Below are 19,550 nucleotides of genomic sequence, written 5' to 3'. Positions count from 1 at the left end.
GATAGCAATGAAAGATTAATAGCATCTAATAGTTTTGCGATTTCAAGTTACTGACCCACATATACAAAATTCTAGACCAATTTAGCGATGATTAAAGTACTGCTTCGCGAATAAAGAGAATCGACTTAACTGAATTAATTGCGGATTCTATTTACTTAGAGTTTCTTAACTGGATGATTAAACAAGTTATTAAATCGTGTTAAAGAATCACTCACTATTAAAGAATTAGTAGTGAGATAATGTGTTTCGTTAGGCTAACATTATTGTGGGATCGTGATTATTAAGAGTAGCCTGAGGTAAGGCAAATGCTTATACTTTTTCAGGCATTCAAAAATTGAATCAGCGATTTTAGTGCGAATTCGGGAGTTCTCACGTAAAACCTTGTTAAAAAATGGCTGCTAAAGTAGTAGATCGATAACTCGACTATACTTCAGTGAACATCCATTTTATCTGCAGAAATATTGAGGGCGAGTCCGTTCATTCTATGTTGTTCAAATTATTTCAGATAGTTCTGTTTAATGAAATCGAAGGCTATCGTTGTTATTATTTAGAATTATGAACGCAGCAACTAAGGCGATGATGCCAAAGTATTAACGACTGTTAATTGAGTGTTCTGGTTGGTTTGCCTATTGTGCAAAAAGAAAAACCTTGTTCACCGTAAGAAACGGCTAATCACCTTCAGTTGAAAAGTCCGTATGAAGTTTCATCGCTCCTAGACGGGATTCGAACCCAGATCTTGCAATGCTAAGGAAATCGTTTATATGGCTCTGAACTATGGAAGACTCTGAAATGGAAGGACTATTCTGTAATCAAAAGTAAGATTATTTGCATACAAAGGAAGTTTGTGTGTACTTGTTTCGCTGAGTGGATAGCGCTTCTGCTTTCTATCTAGTACGTGGGTTCGAATTCCACTGCAAGTCTGTTTGTGAAAAGTCTTCAAGTGGAAATATATCCAAGTGCGAATATACTACCATGCTTGCTGGAGACCTGAAGTGGACTAAACGAAGAGCTCCATGTTTGGTCTATTAGATTGACACCTTTCGTGTGTGAAATTCCTGTATATCAATTTCAGTTGAGAAGCAACTGTGTGGTCAAAAACACCACACATGCGTAGTTTGTTTTGCATGTAAATTATATACATCGTTTCTTGGTGAGAATTCCTAAATAAGGATTGATGCAAATTCAAAATCAACACACAATCACATTCCTATTCGCAAACATTTCATTTATTTTATTTACCTTCTAGTTTTAAACAAATACAAACTATACGCAAATCCGTAAGATCGAGAAGTAATGTGGGAATAGCAGATTTTATTCTATTACTTTTTTTTTTTTTTACTTTTTCGAAGAAATCTGAATAATGACACTGTAAGGGGAACACTATTTTTCTTGTAGGCAAGCAACGTTTTCGGTATTAATTCATACCGGCAAATCTGTCATAGTTACAATGCGACATCACTGCGTTCGTCTGTTGCCAATTAGTGAAATGGTACTTCCAAGTGTTAGCTTTCAGATAACGCATAAAAATGTGACCTTAGGTGACACACTTTCAAAGCATCTTCTAGCAGTGTAAGACTTGTTCGACCAGAATTCTCCATTAAACACGGTAGTTTGAAGCACCGCTTAATTGCCCGTCTTATGTAAGGCACTCTTTGCAAGTGGAAAGCAAACAAAGTTAAACGAGGTTTTCTACCTTTTTCAGTTATTCACGAAGTGCATTAACCACTAAAATCTCATAGTTCACAGTGTATATTACTCTTAAACCTAAGCATCATTCTTTTCGAAGAACTGTTGTCATGACAACAAGAAAAACGAGTTTGTGCTCCATTGAGTACGAAGTCCATCGAGTGTTATGTTTACTATGTACGGTTTCAAGTAACCAACAGTTGCTATGTCAGCGCCTGAATCAGTAAAATTTATCCTAAAAAGTCTGCCTTATTTCAATCTGTATTGGACACATAAAATGTACTACATTTTAAAAGACAATACTTTTCACCCTAATGAAACTAGCAGAAAAGTGATCGTAAAGTATGCAGAACTGTTAATACTAAAATATTTAAATAAAAATTAATTAGAAAGATTAATTTACTATCGTATTTTATTTGATGGTTAGTCAAGATCTTAATTTAGCTTTAATAGGGGCGATGCTTATACTCATTTGAACTTTTTTTCTTTAAAAACACGAATCCCAGTAATAATCTTTGCAAATTAAAGAAATAATTCAGTGAAGTGTAACAAGTAGTCTAGTGGTCGGCATATTATTTGTTCGGATGTAGGATAATTTATACCAAGTTGCGAATCGCTATTAATGTGTGGTCAGGATTTTTTTTTTTTTTTTTTTTTAAACTGAAATCCAGCTGTGTATACATGCGATTTTCAACCAGCGCTTTTATGATTGGCACCAGGAAGGATATCCGGCAAATGAAATAGTCACTGCCAGCAAACCCCAGCACAGTAGGAAAATGAGTCAGGACAAAATCAACTCTCGAAAAAACGGTAAACATTAAAAATAAAGAACGGGTTTCCATTACTATTAAACTGTTTTCATGCGTTACTTGTAGATCATTAATACTGATTATTTCACTAGAGCAGAATGTCTGATTATCATGTTGATTTAGGCTAAAGTTTTCAGTGCATAAACAATTACATGAGATAATTTCTCTGTCATGCTGTCCTTCTTGTCGCGCGCGGGCACACAGATCCATCTTAATAGAGAATCAGAACCGGCTCAAAACACTGACATCCTGAATGGGGACTACACACACAATCCACTCACGCAGTAATCAATCACGAAGTAACACCTGCGTTCAATCGCACAACAAACCGCCTTCCTTGTCTTCCTGTTCTCGTTAAACATTCCGAAAAATTTTCACTGTTGGAGGATAATGAAATGATGAATTAGTTATTATTACTGAAAATGTTTCATTTGTGGCACTAGCATGTGAAGTTCCCAAACATCCTATTTTATTTTATCTATCTTGACATTGCTGAATATCGTAAGCCATAACAACATGGTTGTTATGGCTACCGAAACTCAAGTAATTAAATCTGCTGTTAGTGCATTATATCATTGAAATATTCCAGTAGAGGTAGCTGTAAACTGTTTTACAGCTGCTCATAAACTGCTTTAATGTCATTACAAGGTGATAATTAAGAGTCCAAGGTCTGTTAGCAGATAGAGATCTAAAATGGAGCATAAATTCTGTGGAATGGATCACAGTATTAGGCCTTTTAGGTTAAAGAACAGTGTTTTTTTTTTTTTTTCTCTTCTTCGTTTTTTCAATATAATTATTCAAGATCACGAGCTATCACTTTTGCTCTCTTCTCATTATGCGAACTTTCATGATTATCCGTTTATTTATCATAAATCAACTAAAATTTGGGTCCAATCGTTTGCTTCCATATTAATTAAGGATCATATTGATTACATGAAACAATATGAGATCACTGGCTTCAGATATGAATCCATTAACTGCAGAAAATAGGACTATTTACTGCAGTTAATGTTCTCAAATAATTCTATAGTTGGGGTCAGCAATATTTTTCCAAACATCAGCTATTTACAATATATAATAAATCTTGAGATTTACTAAGTACGAGTACATATCCCTAAGATTAAGGACTCGACAAATGAATTTTACTATTACAGATTATTAAACAATTATAGTTATTTTATTGGAAAAGTGGAATTACGAGTCTTTCACCAATCTTTCCAAAGTCTAGTGGGAACCCTGTTATAGTCAAGAGTAGTCCAAGAGGTCTATTTCCCATTCTTGTTATGAACGTTTTTTTTTTTTAAATAAATGTCATATTTGAAAATGTCGATTCTTGGAATCAAACAGTGATTCGGACCTGTCCTTTAAAGCCAATTGCTTGGATATAGCATTCACGAAATTGGCCTCTGCTTTTATTTATTTACCTTTCAATTAAAGGTCTATTTATTTTCTTAAGTGTTTTCTTCACGTGAACAATAAAGAAAACGTTCAAAAATCGAGGATTAGAGAAAAAACAAAGGATTGTAAAAATTGAACATCTTTTCTCCATTCACAGTGTCGAAAACTTTTTTTGGTACGTATCCGACATGACCAATCATTTATTAGTTTTGTTTTTGTCTCCAATCCGCGATACGCTTTGAACGAGAACTGGGTATTTTATTCTTGACTAAAATTGGTCAGGTCATCACCGTTTTGGTTTAAATTTGGTTATTTTTATTTGTCAAACGATTCGAAAGATATTTAAAAAAAAAAAACGATGTTACAAATGATAATAAATAAAGTAGGTCCAGACAACATAAGCCAAACACATCGATTATTTTTTTCTGTCTGCATGCTTATAACAGAATGCTTATAAAATAAATGACTAAATTGATAAAACTAGACGAAACGAACTAGATGATCAGTTAAATGAAATAGCATTTCATAACAGTTTTACAAGTTAAAAATAAAGAGTGTGACTGTGGCAAATTATTCATCATTAACTTAAGTTTTATAGTATGATTAATATAAAGTTAAGGAATTAAACTCGATTTTACCTTTAAAAAATATTAGTTTTTTTTTGTTTGTTTTTGTTTACTAAAAAATCGTGGTGCGAGATATATATGCGGGGATTTTCGGAAACTAAAGTTTTCAGAAAAAAAAAACCCTGCAAATGTTGTAACTTTTTTTGGCTGTTGTAAGGATTTCTCTCATAATAAAAAACTGAGAATGAAGCTATTCGATTTTTAAGTTAGATATCTTGTGATTATCTATATATTCATCGCTATTTAGTGCCCTGACTGCGTTTATGCATTTAAATCACATTTGCGACATAAATCATTACAGATTTTAAAATAATCTGAAATCACTAACACAATATTATTCTTATTAGGTTTTAAAACTCAAGATTTTAAAATGTTTAAAAGTGAATTCCTTTTCTTAACAGGGATGGAATTTGTTAAAAATATTAAAACATTAGGTATCTATTTGGAAAACGGAAAATTTATGATAATGACTCACCAATAGAAAGAAAAAGAAGCATGAAAGTATTTGTTAATTAGTAGATAAAATATCCAATCGGTTTTGTAAGCTCAGAAAATGCATAAATGCTTCGAAGTCGTTCGGCTGTTGTAGTTGGAATTACAGCCGAAACAATTTAGGCTATTAAGTCATCGTATTGTGTCTGCTTAACTGAGAATGTTCTTTTGGCCGATTTGCACATTTTGAGGAATGAAAAAACCAAGATTCTTGTAGAAATTCACTACTATCTCCATATGAACCATCTAACTCGCTTACAGTTGAAAAAATGTTTGACAACTGCTTCCTTGTACAATAGTATTTCTTTATTAATCATAGTTTATATTTAATATCAGTAAAAATACTAAGATTCAATTGCATCTCTTCTTTAGATAAAGAGAGGAGACTCAAACACTATCATGTATCAGTTATGACTATTAATAATGTATTACTGACTTCAGGCCACTTGAGATTAAAAATGGAAAGCTTTTTTATAATCCTACTGGTATGTGAACACGCCTACGTGGTTATGAAAACCTTTAACGTTTTCTCATTTTAATTAAATTATCATCCAAGTTTTAAGCTTAACAGGTCAAACAGAATTATAAACTGTTTGTCATATAATATCTACCTAGCATCGACAATGATCTCTAAAACCTATAAATTCACCAAGAGAACTTTAAATGCATGATTTATCCACTGTGATAATGTACAATGGGGTCAGCAGTAGGATGTGTGGGCAACAAGATTAGCAAAATTGAATTGCAAATTGATTAGCAAAAAGCAATTGAATGGCGTACTTAAGCCACATCTCGCTACTGTTCAACTTCAGTTGCTTTTTAGTAAACGTTTTCATTCCCAAATAAGAGAATGAGGATTAGGCTAAGGCCATTCACGTGGATTTCCATCAGTGAAGAAGAATTCGTTTTTCAAGCCTCATTACAGAAGACAGAACGTAATCTGTAGTTAATTAATGCACTTTGCTGACTCAGACTTCGAGCATCTTCCTTGTGTGTGTGCGGTGGTAATAAGCCGAACTATCCGAACATCTCGACACAGAACGGTGAAAGAATGCAGCTTTCTGTATTTAGAAAGAACGTATGCAGCGGCGACAGGAATCAGGAAGTGTACGTAGGAGGACACTTCGTGGTTGTCACCCCTGGATTATTTTTTGTTCCTTGAGGCGAAGCTGCATTTTTGTTAGGTGGTGTGCAGCGTCCTTTTGTTGTTCTCCCAAACATTTGTTCGCATAAGCTCTCTTCCCAATACACACACCTCAGTGGTCACGTGGGAGGTGAAGGACCAAAAGAGTGAACGATTCATCACGTTCAAGAGAAAGCGGCTTCATAAACAACTCCTTTAATAACATCGTTATCGGTGCTCTGTGACCGAGTCCACATTTATTATCCACACTTCATATCCCCCCCCCCACTCAAGCAATAACCAGGAGCTTATTAAGTTAACATTGTTGAGTCGGTAAATAGGATTTTCTGCCAGTCACAAGTGTGGCCTCCAGAAACAGTTTCCCAATTATGAAAAAAACACGGGAATCAAAGTCATGTTTGTTGTTATTAGAACGAAATGGGACAGACTGGATTCAATTTCTGTTTCAACTTTTAGATTTTTTTCTTTTGCTTTCGAATCCCTTCTCCCACGCCCGTTTGCCAAGTCGTTGCACATCTCTCCAGAACACAGATTAAAGAAATCGCCACAAGCGCGGTTTGAACTATTACTATACGCGGAATTATGTCGTCGTAGACTTGTCTCAAAACTGCAGCGTCAGTGACCTAAATCTCTCGATATGTTCTTGCATTTTGATAATTAATTTTGATAATTACAAAAAAGGATTTTTTCTCAAACGAATGTAAACTGCAGTTCATTTGCATCTGACGCATACCACATTGGTTTACACTGGTTTCGTAAAAGATTATTCACTTATTAATTCACTCTTTACACTAAAAGTAGGATTTTTGCAAGGAAATTACCTCAGGGAATTTTATACGCTTTATCTCCGGGTGACATCGACGACTATTTTCCTCCAGTTTTGAATCGCTCTCTCAATGATAAATGAAGTCTATGTTTAAGGAAAAAATTATTCCTGAAGACATTAAGGAAAATTAAAGAGGAAAAACCCACTTTACGAAAACAAGTTTATAACAGTAGACACAATCAAGGACATAGAAAAACAAAAGCACTCGAAGATTAACTTGATATAATTTTTGAAAATCTCATTGCATTGCAATCAAAATATTCTAAACTATTGCACAAATATGATTCGAACAAGAAATGCAAATCTAGATTTGAGATTAAAGAACAACAAAAGGATATTAGGAGGCTAATATCCTCCTAAAAATATATTTTTAAAAAATATAAAAACTTTTTATAGTTTTTTATATAAAAAACTTTTTATATAAACTTTTTTAATAGCCTTTTTCCAGTCTATTTCATAAACTTTTACACCAGGAAATATAATTGAAATTTAACGAAGTAAACTAATTTCATCAAGACTTCAGTATTCCTTGTTCTTTTAATTCTTATCCAATTAGTAAATATCTAACTTGAGATAATAATCCATTCAAGCAAATATAAATAAAATCAAATTGTTGACAATGGATTTTATTTATTCGTCAATTTCAATGCTACCAAAATAGTCATGGCTTCTTTCTCTCTCTCTCTCTCAAAAAAAAAAAAAAAAAAAAAACTCTCAATTCACCTTTCCTTATCTCTGATAGGTTTCCAAGGAAGATCGAGTTTCTCTTCTTAAACTAAATGTCAAGCCTGTTCTGACATCGAAGATAGCCTCGTATCCTTGTGGCGATGTAGATGTTCCTTCTCACCTTTTCAGCCTTTCCCTTCACACACAAACACAGTTTTTTTTTTTTTTGACAGTATACAACGGTACGGCATACCGGAATAAGAACAGTATTATGTTTCGCTATTTAATGAAATTTTCACTATATCTATTGTTGAGATATTTGCTATATAATTTTTGTTAAAAAATATTGCGTACATTTTACTTATTTTTATATACTTGTACAATATATTTACGCTTAATAAATGTGTTAATCTGTTGTTCTAATTACAAAAACTATCACACTATTAAATAAAAAGATCAGTATTTTTTTAAATTTTCCTTTTCATATCGTTTTAATTTAAAATTTTTCCTGCTAGCAAAAAATGAGTATTGGAGAACCTATTTTTTAAAGCACTGCATGTATCATATCCGTCCAACCTTACAATACACAATACTATTCTCGTTTTGGAACAATACACCTTCATTAAAGATCTTTAATATTACCAAAACTGAGAGCACATTTAGGTCCTTTATATGCAGAATTTGTGTTCGAAAGAGATTTTTTTTTTTCTCGAAAAAACATGCGAGAAAAATTTAGTGAAAAGCCCGAAGTTAAATCCAAATTTAGCCTCTCTCTCTCTTACTCTCTCAGGACTGAAATAACCGATAAAGAAATAAACTTCAATGGCTAATTCTTAACAGCAATAGACATTCAATTTAACACAAAAATCTCTCATCATATTTTACAATTTAAGAAGTGATAAGGTGAAGGATATATTTTTGATTCTCGCGCTAAGTCCGATTTCTGTCATGATCACAGAAAACTTGACAATAGCTCATACTATGATTAATGATGATCAACGTTTTACTATCAAAACAATTACTACGACTCTTAAGATTATATGGCAACAAAAAATAAATATATAGTGAGTAAGAGATGAATCACATAACGTGTCAGAATAACAGGAGTGAAAATCCTGATGCTCCCCCCCCCTCTTCCACAAACACAGCCGGATATCACAGTGAGACTCGAACATTTTTATTGAGGTGGATCCAAACAAATTTCTCCATGAATATGCAGCAATTGACTTAAGAACAATTCCTTTTTTTTTTTTTGCGTGTCACTCAAGTATAAAACGAGTAAAAAAAACAGTTATGAAAGTAAGTAAAATGTTGGCAAAAATAAGTTATTTTCAAAATCTCCAAACAAGATGCTTAGTGTAATGATGTGATTGATTAGATAAAAAAATCAAAGCACGAGGATAATATTTCGCTTCACTATTTCGAAAACAAATATCAAAAAAGAAGGCCGAGTAAGAGTATTCTTTTCGTTAAGATCCCAATACGTAATAATATGATTGGCCCTTTCTTCCTACTTCTTGAATTTATCCCGGGGGGGGGGGGGGACGATCGCTACTATTTTAAACTGAAAAATATTAATAATACTTGAAAATGGCATTTTTATATTATAACATAAATATTATATTACAGTTTATTACTCGTTTTTCAATTATTTTCTAGAATAAAAATAACTAAAATATTTCCTGTTTTAATATACTGATAACTGAGATCGGATTTTTCTGATCGATGTTTGGTATTTTGAGTTACTTTTTAACCATCTCGTTCTCTGGACATCTGTTCCATTCAAACATAAATTTCAAAATTTTCAAGTAGAACGTTGAACAGGCATTCGCCTTTTCCATTGAGAAAAGAGCGGATGATTATTATTATAAGAATTGCAGGGAAAATGACCAGTGCATCGCTGCATATCTTGTTTGGATAACTGATTGTCCTAATGAAAATGTTTAATGATATGGACTGATTTCTGAATATTTAATCTAGATAAATTAAATTTCTTAATAATAATGTCTTTATAAAGGAGATGCTAACTCATGTTTCGAATTGTGTTAGATCAGGTACTTTATATACCCGAACATATTAAGGGGATAAAAATTTTATTCCCCTTAATTTAATTAACTTCGCCAGAAAAAATAGCCGTTTGGCTTTTTATCTTAGTATTCACATTCGTTAAAAGATTCGTTATTTTTAACTGACGTAACAGTTCACTTGAAATGCAATCGGATGGCAACTTTATGTTACTTCTGGTAAAGTGTAACTATATCGGTGAAATAACTAAAAATCATAATTTTATTTTGTTCAGTTTTCATATATCATTCAAGAGATCTCTATTGCACAGTGTATTCTTGCAGAAACAGGTACATTTGATTTCGAAGAATAGTGGAGTAGCCTCGTCAGTATCATATACCCGATTTTCTCTCTCTAATACAGGTGACGTGTTATTTGTAAATACGATGCTAGAATTACGGAATGTGACATATTTTCAAATTTTCCTTTCAAAAAGGATCAATTACGCAATCTCCGCTCGCTCGCTCTCGGAGGACTTTTTCATATTTCACAGTATACCACATTCTTAATTATGATTATATATATATATATATACATATATATAGATATATATACATATATATAGATATATATACATACATACATATATATATACATACATATATATATATATATACATATACATACATATATATATACATATATATATATATATACATATATATATATATACATATATATATATGATTATATATATATATAATCATATATATATATATATATATACATATATATATATGATTATATATATATATAATCATATATATATATATATATATATATATATATGATTATATATATATATAATCATATATATATATATATATATATATATATATATATATATATATATATATATATATATATGTATGTATATGTATATATATATATATATATATATATATATATATATATATATATACACATATACATACACACACACACACACACACAAAAAGAAAAAAGTGCAGAGGGAAACTGAAGGGTTCGATAATATTGATAACATTTAAATTTAAATTAATCATTAATTACTGTAATATAATTTTTGAATAATTGCTTCACACATGTAAGAGAGTAATAATTTATTACTCCTATATATTTAGTTTTCTTTTACACGTGTGAAACCGTTATTCAAAAATTATATTATGACGCATTCTGTATGACTTTTATTCAGAATTTAAATGTTGTTACCAGTCCTTCTGCCTTCTTCCTGAAGGAAGCTCATGAAATTTTCATTTGCTTATGAAATATTGAGAAAAATATATAAGAGTAATAAATTACATTTAGTTTTATCTTACATGTGTGAAGCCGTTATTCAAAAATTGTGTCTAACGTGCATGTCTCTGTTAAACTTCGGATAACTTATTAGTGAATTACTGCTTCCTTGTTAGAAAATTACCTTAGTAGAAAAGTAAAGAATTCTTATTGTTTTCATTACTTAAAATTATAAAAATTGCTAGTTAAAGTTTAATAAAAAAAAAAAAAATCGCTCGGCAATCTTATTTTCTTCCCTGATATTTATAGAACGAAATTAATGATTAGCAAGATCCGTTTTACAGTAAATTTTTGCTACATATTAACTCGTGAATTTTATAATTACAAAAATCCTTCCATATTTTATATATAGCAAATATTGCTGGAAACTCAAACGAACAACAATACAAAAAAAAAAAAAAAAAAAAAAAACAGCAGCTATAGGAGGAGTATAAATGAATGAAACAGCCTAGTAACAAATAGGGAGTGTACGTCTTTGTTTGTAGAAAACTGTCTCGAGGAAAAATAAAGATAGTTTTTATTCTAACTTGCAACACAGATAAACTAGCCTACTATAAAAGTCTGTATTTTATATTTTAATAGAACTACTTAACTGAAATATTATGTGGCATATATAATCATTTTAATAGAATTCATTCTACCATTAATTATCCTTCAAAATCGAAATCAGGAATTTCCTTTAGCAAAACTTAGAATACCATTCAAAACAATCATGATAATTTGTCAATCGTCTTTTTTCGTGGAGTCTATAATTATCGACGATTAGGATAACTTTAGCAAAATAGTATGAACCATGGAATCACAGAAACTAGAATGTCTTCTGGTTTGTATTTTTAGGAAATAAACCAAGAAAAGTGTTGAAATTAATTTCAGCAATATCAGCTGGACATGGCCCAGGTAATTATTCAAATTACTCATTAACAACAACTCGATCATTTCCGAAGATTAAGATTCAGTTGATATAGTTATTTATTTAAATTTATATTAAAAGTTACGTCGTCGCAATGAAAGAAATAAAGTCGTAGTATTTGTATCAAACTAGTAAAAGTAATAAATTTTCAATTCTTTTCTAATGCAGGATAATGAGAATAGTTTAATCTAGAGGTTCTTTGCTAGGTTCCTTAATAAATACATTCCCACAATGGTTATATATTTAACTGCAATGACAAGAATATTTATAACATCTATATTGACTACTGTTCGCATAAAATGCCAGAATAAATTTTCATCTTGTAGAATACTACCCATATTTCCTTGACTGCTTGTTTACAATATGCAACCTACTTGGCGTACTCGAATACCTATTTGTTGATCTCTCCTGCTGCTTAAGACTAAACCGTGTCAACAGTTTAAAAATACTATTATCTTCGCTATGTGATTAAACACTTACCTATGCCATGAATAGAACAATCCTCTAACAGTTGTCGAAGTTAAAAATTGCGAGTAACTTTTTCACTTATTGTGAACAACAAATACACCTTTGAGCTATCCAAACTATTTGACAAACTGTGGGTACTTATTCAGGATTAAAAATGTAAAAACACGAAACTCAAATATTTTAAGCCCTATTTACTGAGACGACGAGGTAAAACCTTCGGAAAATAAACCAATTGGGTATTAGCCATCGACCTCTAAACCATCACATTTTTAAAAACTATCTTAGCACCTTACCTGCATAAGTAAGACGTCGGACTGTACACCGCGTTCTTGCAGCAAATATTACCCATGGTGAAGGCAGTTGCTACACCGGAAACACTGACATTACAGAAACATTTTTCAATCACGCGCGGTCACCACAGACAACAACATTATCGGCAGTCTCGGGTTCTCCCATCGACTGGACGGAAGCGGGGCGGACAGATGGTAGGGCTCTACACTACCACCAGGTGTTGTGCGATCACGTGGTTCAGGTGTCGAGGAAGGGACCTCCGCCGATACGGACGGTTGTTTCGAGCTTCTTTCCGACACTACGCAGCCAAAAGATAGTCTCGGTTTCTAAGGAGCCCGACTCTGCAAATAACCGTTGCCACGCTGGCATTGTTCTCGCGCAGTGTATGCACACACTGCCATTCCGCTGCTGCTGGCCCACCGGAAACACCTGGAAACGACTACGAAAGTGGACGGTTAGTGCTCCGTGTAAAAAAAGAAGAAAATGTTCCCCCTTGAGAGTTCGAAGTCTTGTCGCTTGGAAGTCAGTCGAAACTGAGTTGTGTCTGAACGATGCCAATCGATGGAGTTTCAATAGGAAATAAAACTCACGAGGAAAATAATTTTATTTGGAGAAGCAGCGAGGAGGTCACACAACACTAAGCTTACTTACGGCTGCCTCGGTAGGTGGCGGTGAACTTTCTACTGGCGTTCTGTCGTCTTTCTACCGTTACATTAGTCCAGTTGTGACCTCGTAGGCAAGTAGTCGTCCTTCCACGCACTACTTCACTTCGGGGACGTCCTATCACGCGGTAAACGATGGACGTTTCTCAAGGGATGGATGGATAGATAGATGAGAGTCTTGCAAGTTATGCGAAGATGATCTGACTGTTGGTGACTCACACAAGACCCGCGAGTAGGGAGGGAAGTGAAAAATGTCACTTCATTAGCTGACAGACGTTCTTGAGTGAAAACATACCAAAAGTCCCCCATACGCAAATGTACAGTATAGGACCTGATTACAGCATGCTTTATTTGTTTGCAGATAACATGTTAAGCACACTGATAACGAACTACCACCTGCTTCATCACCCCCCCCCCCCACACACACACACAACACTTGAATGAAACAAGGTTCAAGCTCCGATATAAATGAACAACAAATTCTTGATCGTTTCTCAAGAAAGTTTTTTTTTCCCTCAAAGCAGGAAATTCAAAAGATTGCAAAATATGTTTAACACTTGTTGATCAAAATAATATACATATACACGAACACACAGACAGACACGAACTCCTGATTGATTTTGCTCCAGCAACAAAATCGTCTCGCTATGTTGATTTCCTTCAATTCCGCAAAAGAATGACTTCCCTTTTCCTTCCATCGTTGAAACATCTTGTATGCACTTAAGAAACAGGATAAAGCAAGTTCACGATAATGTTCTTGAGGAGAAAACATAAGTCAAACAAATAAGTATGAAAATGATCAAGGAATTATAAAAAGATACGCTTCAATAGCAGCATTCTTTTTTATACTGAGCCATTCAGAGCTGTTTTAGGTGCGTTTTTGTAAAATCCGCAATGACACAATAGACTTGTGCGCAAAATAGAATTGACGAGGTGTATACATAATTATAGGCGCACTGTTGCAAGGATTAATGAAATTTGGTATATTTAGCAAACATTTTCTATGATCTCCAAAACTGGTTTAAATCGGAGAGCGTTTAGTGGCAAAACAACTTGAAATCTAAGATAAAAAGCCAAACGGCTATATCATCCAGATCTACCTACTCACTGATGAGACCTCAAAAATGTTGAAACCGGTCTGGGTAGTGACCTCTCCTCATAATGTAAGCCAGTATTACACCTCCTAGGAGCTGTGTTTTACATTACGAGAAAATATCAAGGATAGTGAGGGAGCTTGCTCCACCTTTGCTTCGAGTTGCCTTGGTGTTGTACTACCAGGTGTTCACTTACGCTTGGATTCGCCGATAGTTCTTCGGTATGAAACTCTTAAATCGTAGTTTTCGATCTTAGAGTTTCTCATACTGGCTGTAAAATACAAAACATATTTTACGAAACCGGATAAACAAATATGCAGCTACTTTCAAAAATCAATTTCCAGGAAGTTCTATATTATTAGCCAATAAAATCCACTCCTAAATTTTAGAAAATGTAATAATTTAATATTTACGTTTATTTTAAAATAAGTACCTCATAATTAATTTCGTTATTTCCATAATAAAGTATTTAGGCTACTTCCTACCCACGATACAATGTAGAAGCGTACGTCACGTCTTTGTTATCAAATGAAAGTTTTGTTATATAGAGAGATTGCTAAATAACACGAAATTAAAACACGTAAGATATTTATCTTCACCTCCTGATGCCATCTAACAGAGATGCCAATTTGACTAAATCGTAAATGAGCTGATCTAAAGCGCAAACATTTCCCCGCCCATTGTGGTCCAGAATCTTTCTACTGAAAGAGCAACGTGTGAATATCAAATGCTAATACAGACTTCACGAATACAAAAAAGCATAAGATTTTAAATATTGTCACGATGAATGAACAGTATTCTCCCTCAGAAGACAAATTCCTAGGTATACCAGTGAAAAGTATATTAATTTCGCAGAGATCCTGTACTTATATAACTTCCCCAGGACGGAGAGGATTGGGAGAAAGTCGGTATTCGTCATGAAGAAGCAAAATGATTTCCTTCTTTGGCTTAATCTGAAAGAAATCATGCTACTATTTTAATGTAAAAACTTATTTATAATTAGGTCCAACTGAATACAAAGTATGCTATAGATTGTTTCATCATATTTGACATCTGTAGCGGAGGTGGAAAACCCGAGGCTTGTCAGTACGTTTTGAAATACCTACTTAATGAACAGGTTTATATTAAAAAAAATAATAATAATATTAAAAAAATCCTGAAAACTGAGTGACGAGAAGAAACAAAAGTAATTAATGAAAAGAAAATGTACTACTACATATTACGAAAACTTTTGAAAATGAATATTCTTTAAACACATCACAAACCGGATGCAGTTTGAATTATTTTCATGCATTTAAGTTGTTTAGTTGTTTCCCCCATTCATATTATGGAAAGATTCTGCCGCCACAAGTAGGGAACTGCCTCGTCAAAGATCTGTTCCTCAATTGACATAATCGAAAAATAAATGTTCGCCATCCATCGGTTGTGCTGTATGGCGCAGAATTTGGCAATTGCCAACTCTAATTCAAATAGCAGTGTTTGGGGGGGGGGGGTAGCGTGCTAAGGGGGAGACTTGGCTGAAGAGGTATTTTGATATCCAGAACGGACTTCTATTACACTGTCTTAAATGCCACAACCTTAAGGGCGTACCTTTAAGATTGTGAAAGGAGATTCTTGGCAGTTGTTCATTTCGTTCGTTCATAACTGGCACTGCCCATATTGTACAGCCCTTTCACCGTTGGCTGTGAACAGCGTAGGGCTTGTTCTAGTTACATATCTATTTGATAAATGATGTTTACATGCATCACGAAAACACCTGACCACAGAAATCAGTACAGTGGGATTTGTGCCCCTTGCATAGTCAGTTTCATATTTGCAACTCGACCATGCTAAGGGGAGAAGGGAATAGAGGTTTCGTCGGGACCAGCATAAATGTCTCGCTGAACTGACTGGTTGGATGGAGGGGGGGGGGGTAATCCTAGTTAGTCGCCATGCGTGATAATTGTATCAAAAACTTTTTATGAGACCGTTTATACTTAAGTTTGTACGGATTCATTGAGTAGATTTTCTCACTTCTTAACTCAGTCGAAAATACTTAAGTAAATAACAGCCAAATGGAATAAAACATGAAAATTGCCTTTCCGTAGTTGATGATCCAGTTCGAGGAGAAAAAATTCCTACCAGGAGATGTTGCATGGTTTTATCCAACCATTAAAAAGAATGACAACGACATTGAGGCAACATTGAAAATTTAAAGAATACATGAATTAAAATAAATACACATAAAGTTAAAGAATGCACAAAACTTAACAGGAAACACTTCGATGTAAAATTTTAAAATATTTTACAATTGATAAGTGCAAAAGAAAATGGGAATACTCAGAAAAGACTCACTCCTCGTATCAACTGTGGGAGTAGAAAACTTCTATTCCACGTAGAAAATTTTCTTTGGGGGGCGATAAGTAGCAAGTTATGTGCGAGAGACTACCTTTTGCCAAAAGAATAACAACCTAAAAACCTACTTAAAAAGAAAAAAAAGTGATAAAAGAAAATTAGCACTTTCTAATTACCTGTTCGAGACGCGTGTGTTCCTAGATAGGAAACTAAAACTCCCTTCGCTGATTCATTAGTTCCGCCTAAACAAGAAACTGGTATCTTGAAGCATTCACTTTATGTTCATCAGAAGCTTGAAGAGGTAACCTTTCGTCCGCAAATTTCACAATCATCTGAAGCATTCTTAAGATACTTTTGTATTCTCAAATGCGATTTGTCATTCGATTCCGTGGACTTTTGCTTACGACCTTTGAAACGCTGCCCGCTAGACTAAGAAACTGGATAGTTCGCTTCTTTTATGTTTTCCTTCAGAAGTTGAACGAAATTCAAATTCGTCAAGAACTAATATCAGAAACATAATCAATCTGATTACTAATATGGACAGTTAGATTCGCTTTACACCTAGGTGATTTAGCCTATAAGTTATATTTAACATAATTTAGGTTCAAAGCCGCTGATAAACTACGTTGATAGCTTAAAAACTTGACCTACATCTTCCTACCATTAGAGGCAAATAACTATACAAAACTTCGTTACCATAACGACAGCGACTTGAGGAAAACGGTCCGTTTATTGTAGTCAGTTACGAAACAAATAGCGTTGTACGTTTACTGAGTTCTTACATCCGCAGCTACTGTTTTTACAGGAATATCAGCTTATAAAACGACTGCTCTATTTCTCTAAGGTAACCAGCCTGATTTGAATTTTCCTGTTTTTTGACTGCTTGTAGTATTGAGTGCATTTTTATTCGTCATAAGAAGAAGAAGAAGGGGGGGGGGGGAGAAATACTCGTACCCGTAATTTTTACCGGTGCTGGTCAGCCACCGTCAGCCTAATTACGTTTACGATATACATAAATAGACTATTAAAATAGTTTGTTCCGCAATTCGCCTTTGCAAATCCGGAAATAATGAGACCGGGACCTTCGGTACAAAAACCTACTGTTTTCATTCACCTTCTAATTCTTGTTTTTCATCCTTTTCTTTAGAGTCAAGAAAGAAATATATACAGAAGACGTTTTATAAAACGCTAAGCAAGTGTGAAATAACATAGTTGATTAAAGAATATCAAAAGTCACGTATTCTTTGAGAGACAGGAATTTAATCTTCCATGAATGAACTGCTTGGGAAAAATAAAAAATAAAATAAAAAAAGGGCAGCAACCACTAAACAGAATTACGATTCAGTTACAGCATAATTTAATTTTAAGGGGAAAAAATAGTAATTTAATAAAATGTAACAGAGTATTATATATTAAAATTACTTCGTAGATCTGAATAATATTCTAACAGAATGGAAGACATCAGAAAACTTCAATTTTCGCCCTTAATTGCTCAGTATCGCATATGAGATAATTTTACTTTAAAGTTTGTATAGAAAATAAAGGTTTCTGAAAATGTACCTCAAGAAAATTATAAAACAAAACAGTAAGATATTTTTAGGTTTGTTTTGATTTAGTTGGAACTATAGCTGAACTAAAGTTATAAGGCTAGTGTATTTATATTCGTTAATTGTGAGCGTTGTCTGTTTTCTGGAATACAAGACGAGGTTTCTCGGAGTGGGAACCTTTCATTTTCACATAGACCGGCTAACTCACCCAGCTGAAAAACCCTTATAAAGTTTCTAATTCAGTGGCCGGTATGTGTATAAGTTGAAAAGACTGGAATGGTAGTTTAATCGCATTTATCATTAAACATGTTACGTGTAGTCTACATTCTTGTGTAAACCTCTGTAAAACGGTACTATATGAGGCTGAATTAAGTTAATTAAGTGAATTAAGTTCCTCACCTCCTAAACGGGATTCGAATCCAGATCCCTCCAATCAAAAGGATCATAGATACCACTGAGCTACAAAGACTCCAGATTTTTTAAAATTAATTATATTAATTATAATTAATAAATATAAATCTACACATACCGGCCAATGAATTAGAAACAATTATGCAGATGTACGTAAATGTCACTTACGCAGTGTATATGCAAAATACTTGGTCACATGTCACCACATGTTCTAGGCAACTATTTAAGAATGCTGTTAGTAATAGTGAACAGTGTTGATCACAATGGTAAAAACAAAAGATCTTTCGTAGTCCGATAAAGGGCTTTATTGTATGTGCCTCTGGCTGGATCCGCGATTTTGAAAACAGCAGAGCTGACTAGTTTCTCAAAAGGTGAGATATCCCAGGTGTTTAATCAGTGGATAAATAACCCACGCGCTTATCTAAGAGGCGTAACTGTGGTCCTAAGACATGTCAGGAACGAGATCGCCGTCATCTGACAAGGCTTGTACGTACAAACAGAACTTCCTGTGTGCAAATTGACCGAAACATTTAATGAAGGCTGTTCCCAGCCCATATCGCACAGAACTATGCTCAAGGAATTGATACGGAAACCACTGATTTCTGCGAAGTAAATAAGTTTCTAATTCAGTGGCCGGTATGTGTATAAGTTGAAAAGACTGGAATGATAGTTTAATCGCATATATCATTAGACATGTTACGCGTAGTCTCTAGATTGTTGTGTAAACCTCTATAAAAACGGTACTATATGAAGCTGAATTAAGTTAATGGACATCGAGTCTCCAATGTAATCAAGTATTTTGGACAATTTTTCTCGTGAAGCCACATGCAACAAAGACCGCAATTAT

General features: G+C 33.6%; 1 protein-coding gene across 2 annotated transcripts in view; it reads right to left on the bottom strand.

The window, feature by feature from the left end:
* LOC150100404 (uncharacterized) overlaps positions 1 to 17,052 on the bottom strand; it is a 197,917-nt gene extending 180,865 nt beyond the window's left edge. Inside the window, exon 1 of one of the 2 annotated variants that reach the window (XM_090402283.1) lies at positions 16,922 to 17,052. Coding sequence is in view for 1 of the 2 variants with exons in the window: in XM_090402282.1 (XP_090258408.1) it covers positions 12,658 to 12,713 (56 nt within the window). In the remaining variant the exon portion in view is untranslated. Of the gene's footprint in view, positions 1 to 12,657; positions 13,056 to 16,921 lie in introns of those variants that run through there. The other variant, XM_090402282.1, reaches the window with a different exon arrangement.
* Between the last annotated feature and the right edge of the window lie 2,498 nt (positions 17,053 to 19,550).

The sequence above is a fragment of the Typopeltis vanoorti genome, chromosome 13 (assembly GCF_054136105.1).
Source record: "Typopeltis vanoorti isolate ZY-2024b chromosome 13, IOZ_Tvanoo_1.0, whole genome shotgun sequence".
Taxonomy (NCBI): Eukaryota; Metazoa; Arthropoda; class Arachnida; order Uropygi; family Thelyphonidae; genus Typopeltis; species Typopeltis vanoorti.
This window is presented reverse-complemented; position numbering and strand designations above follow the sequence as displayed.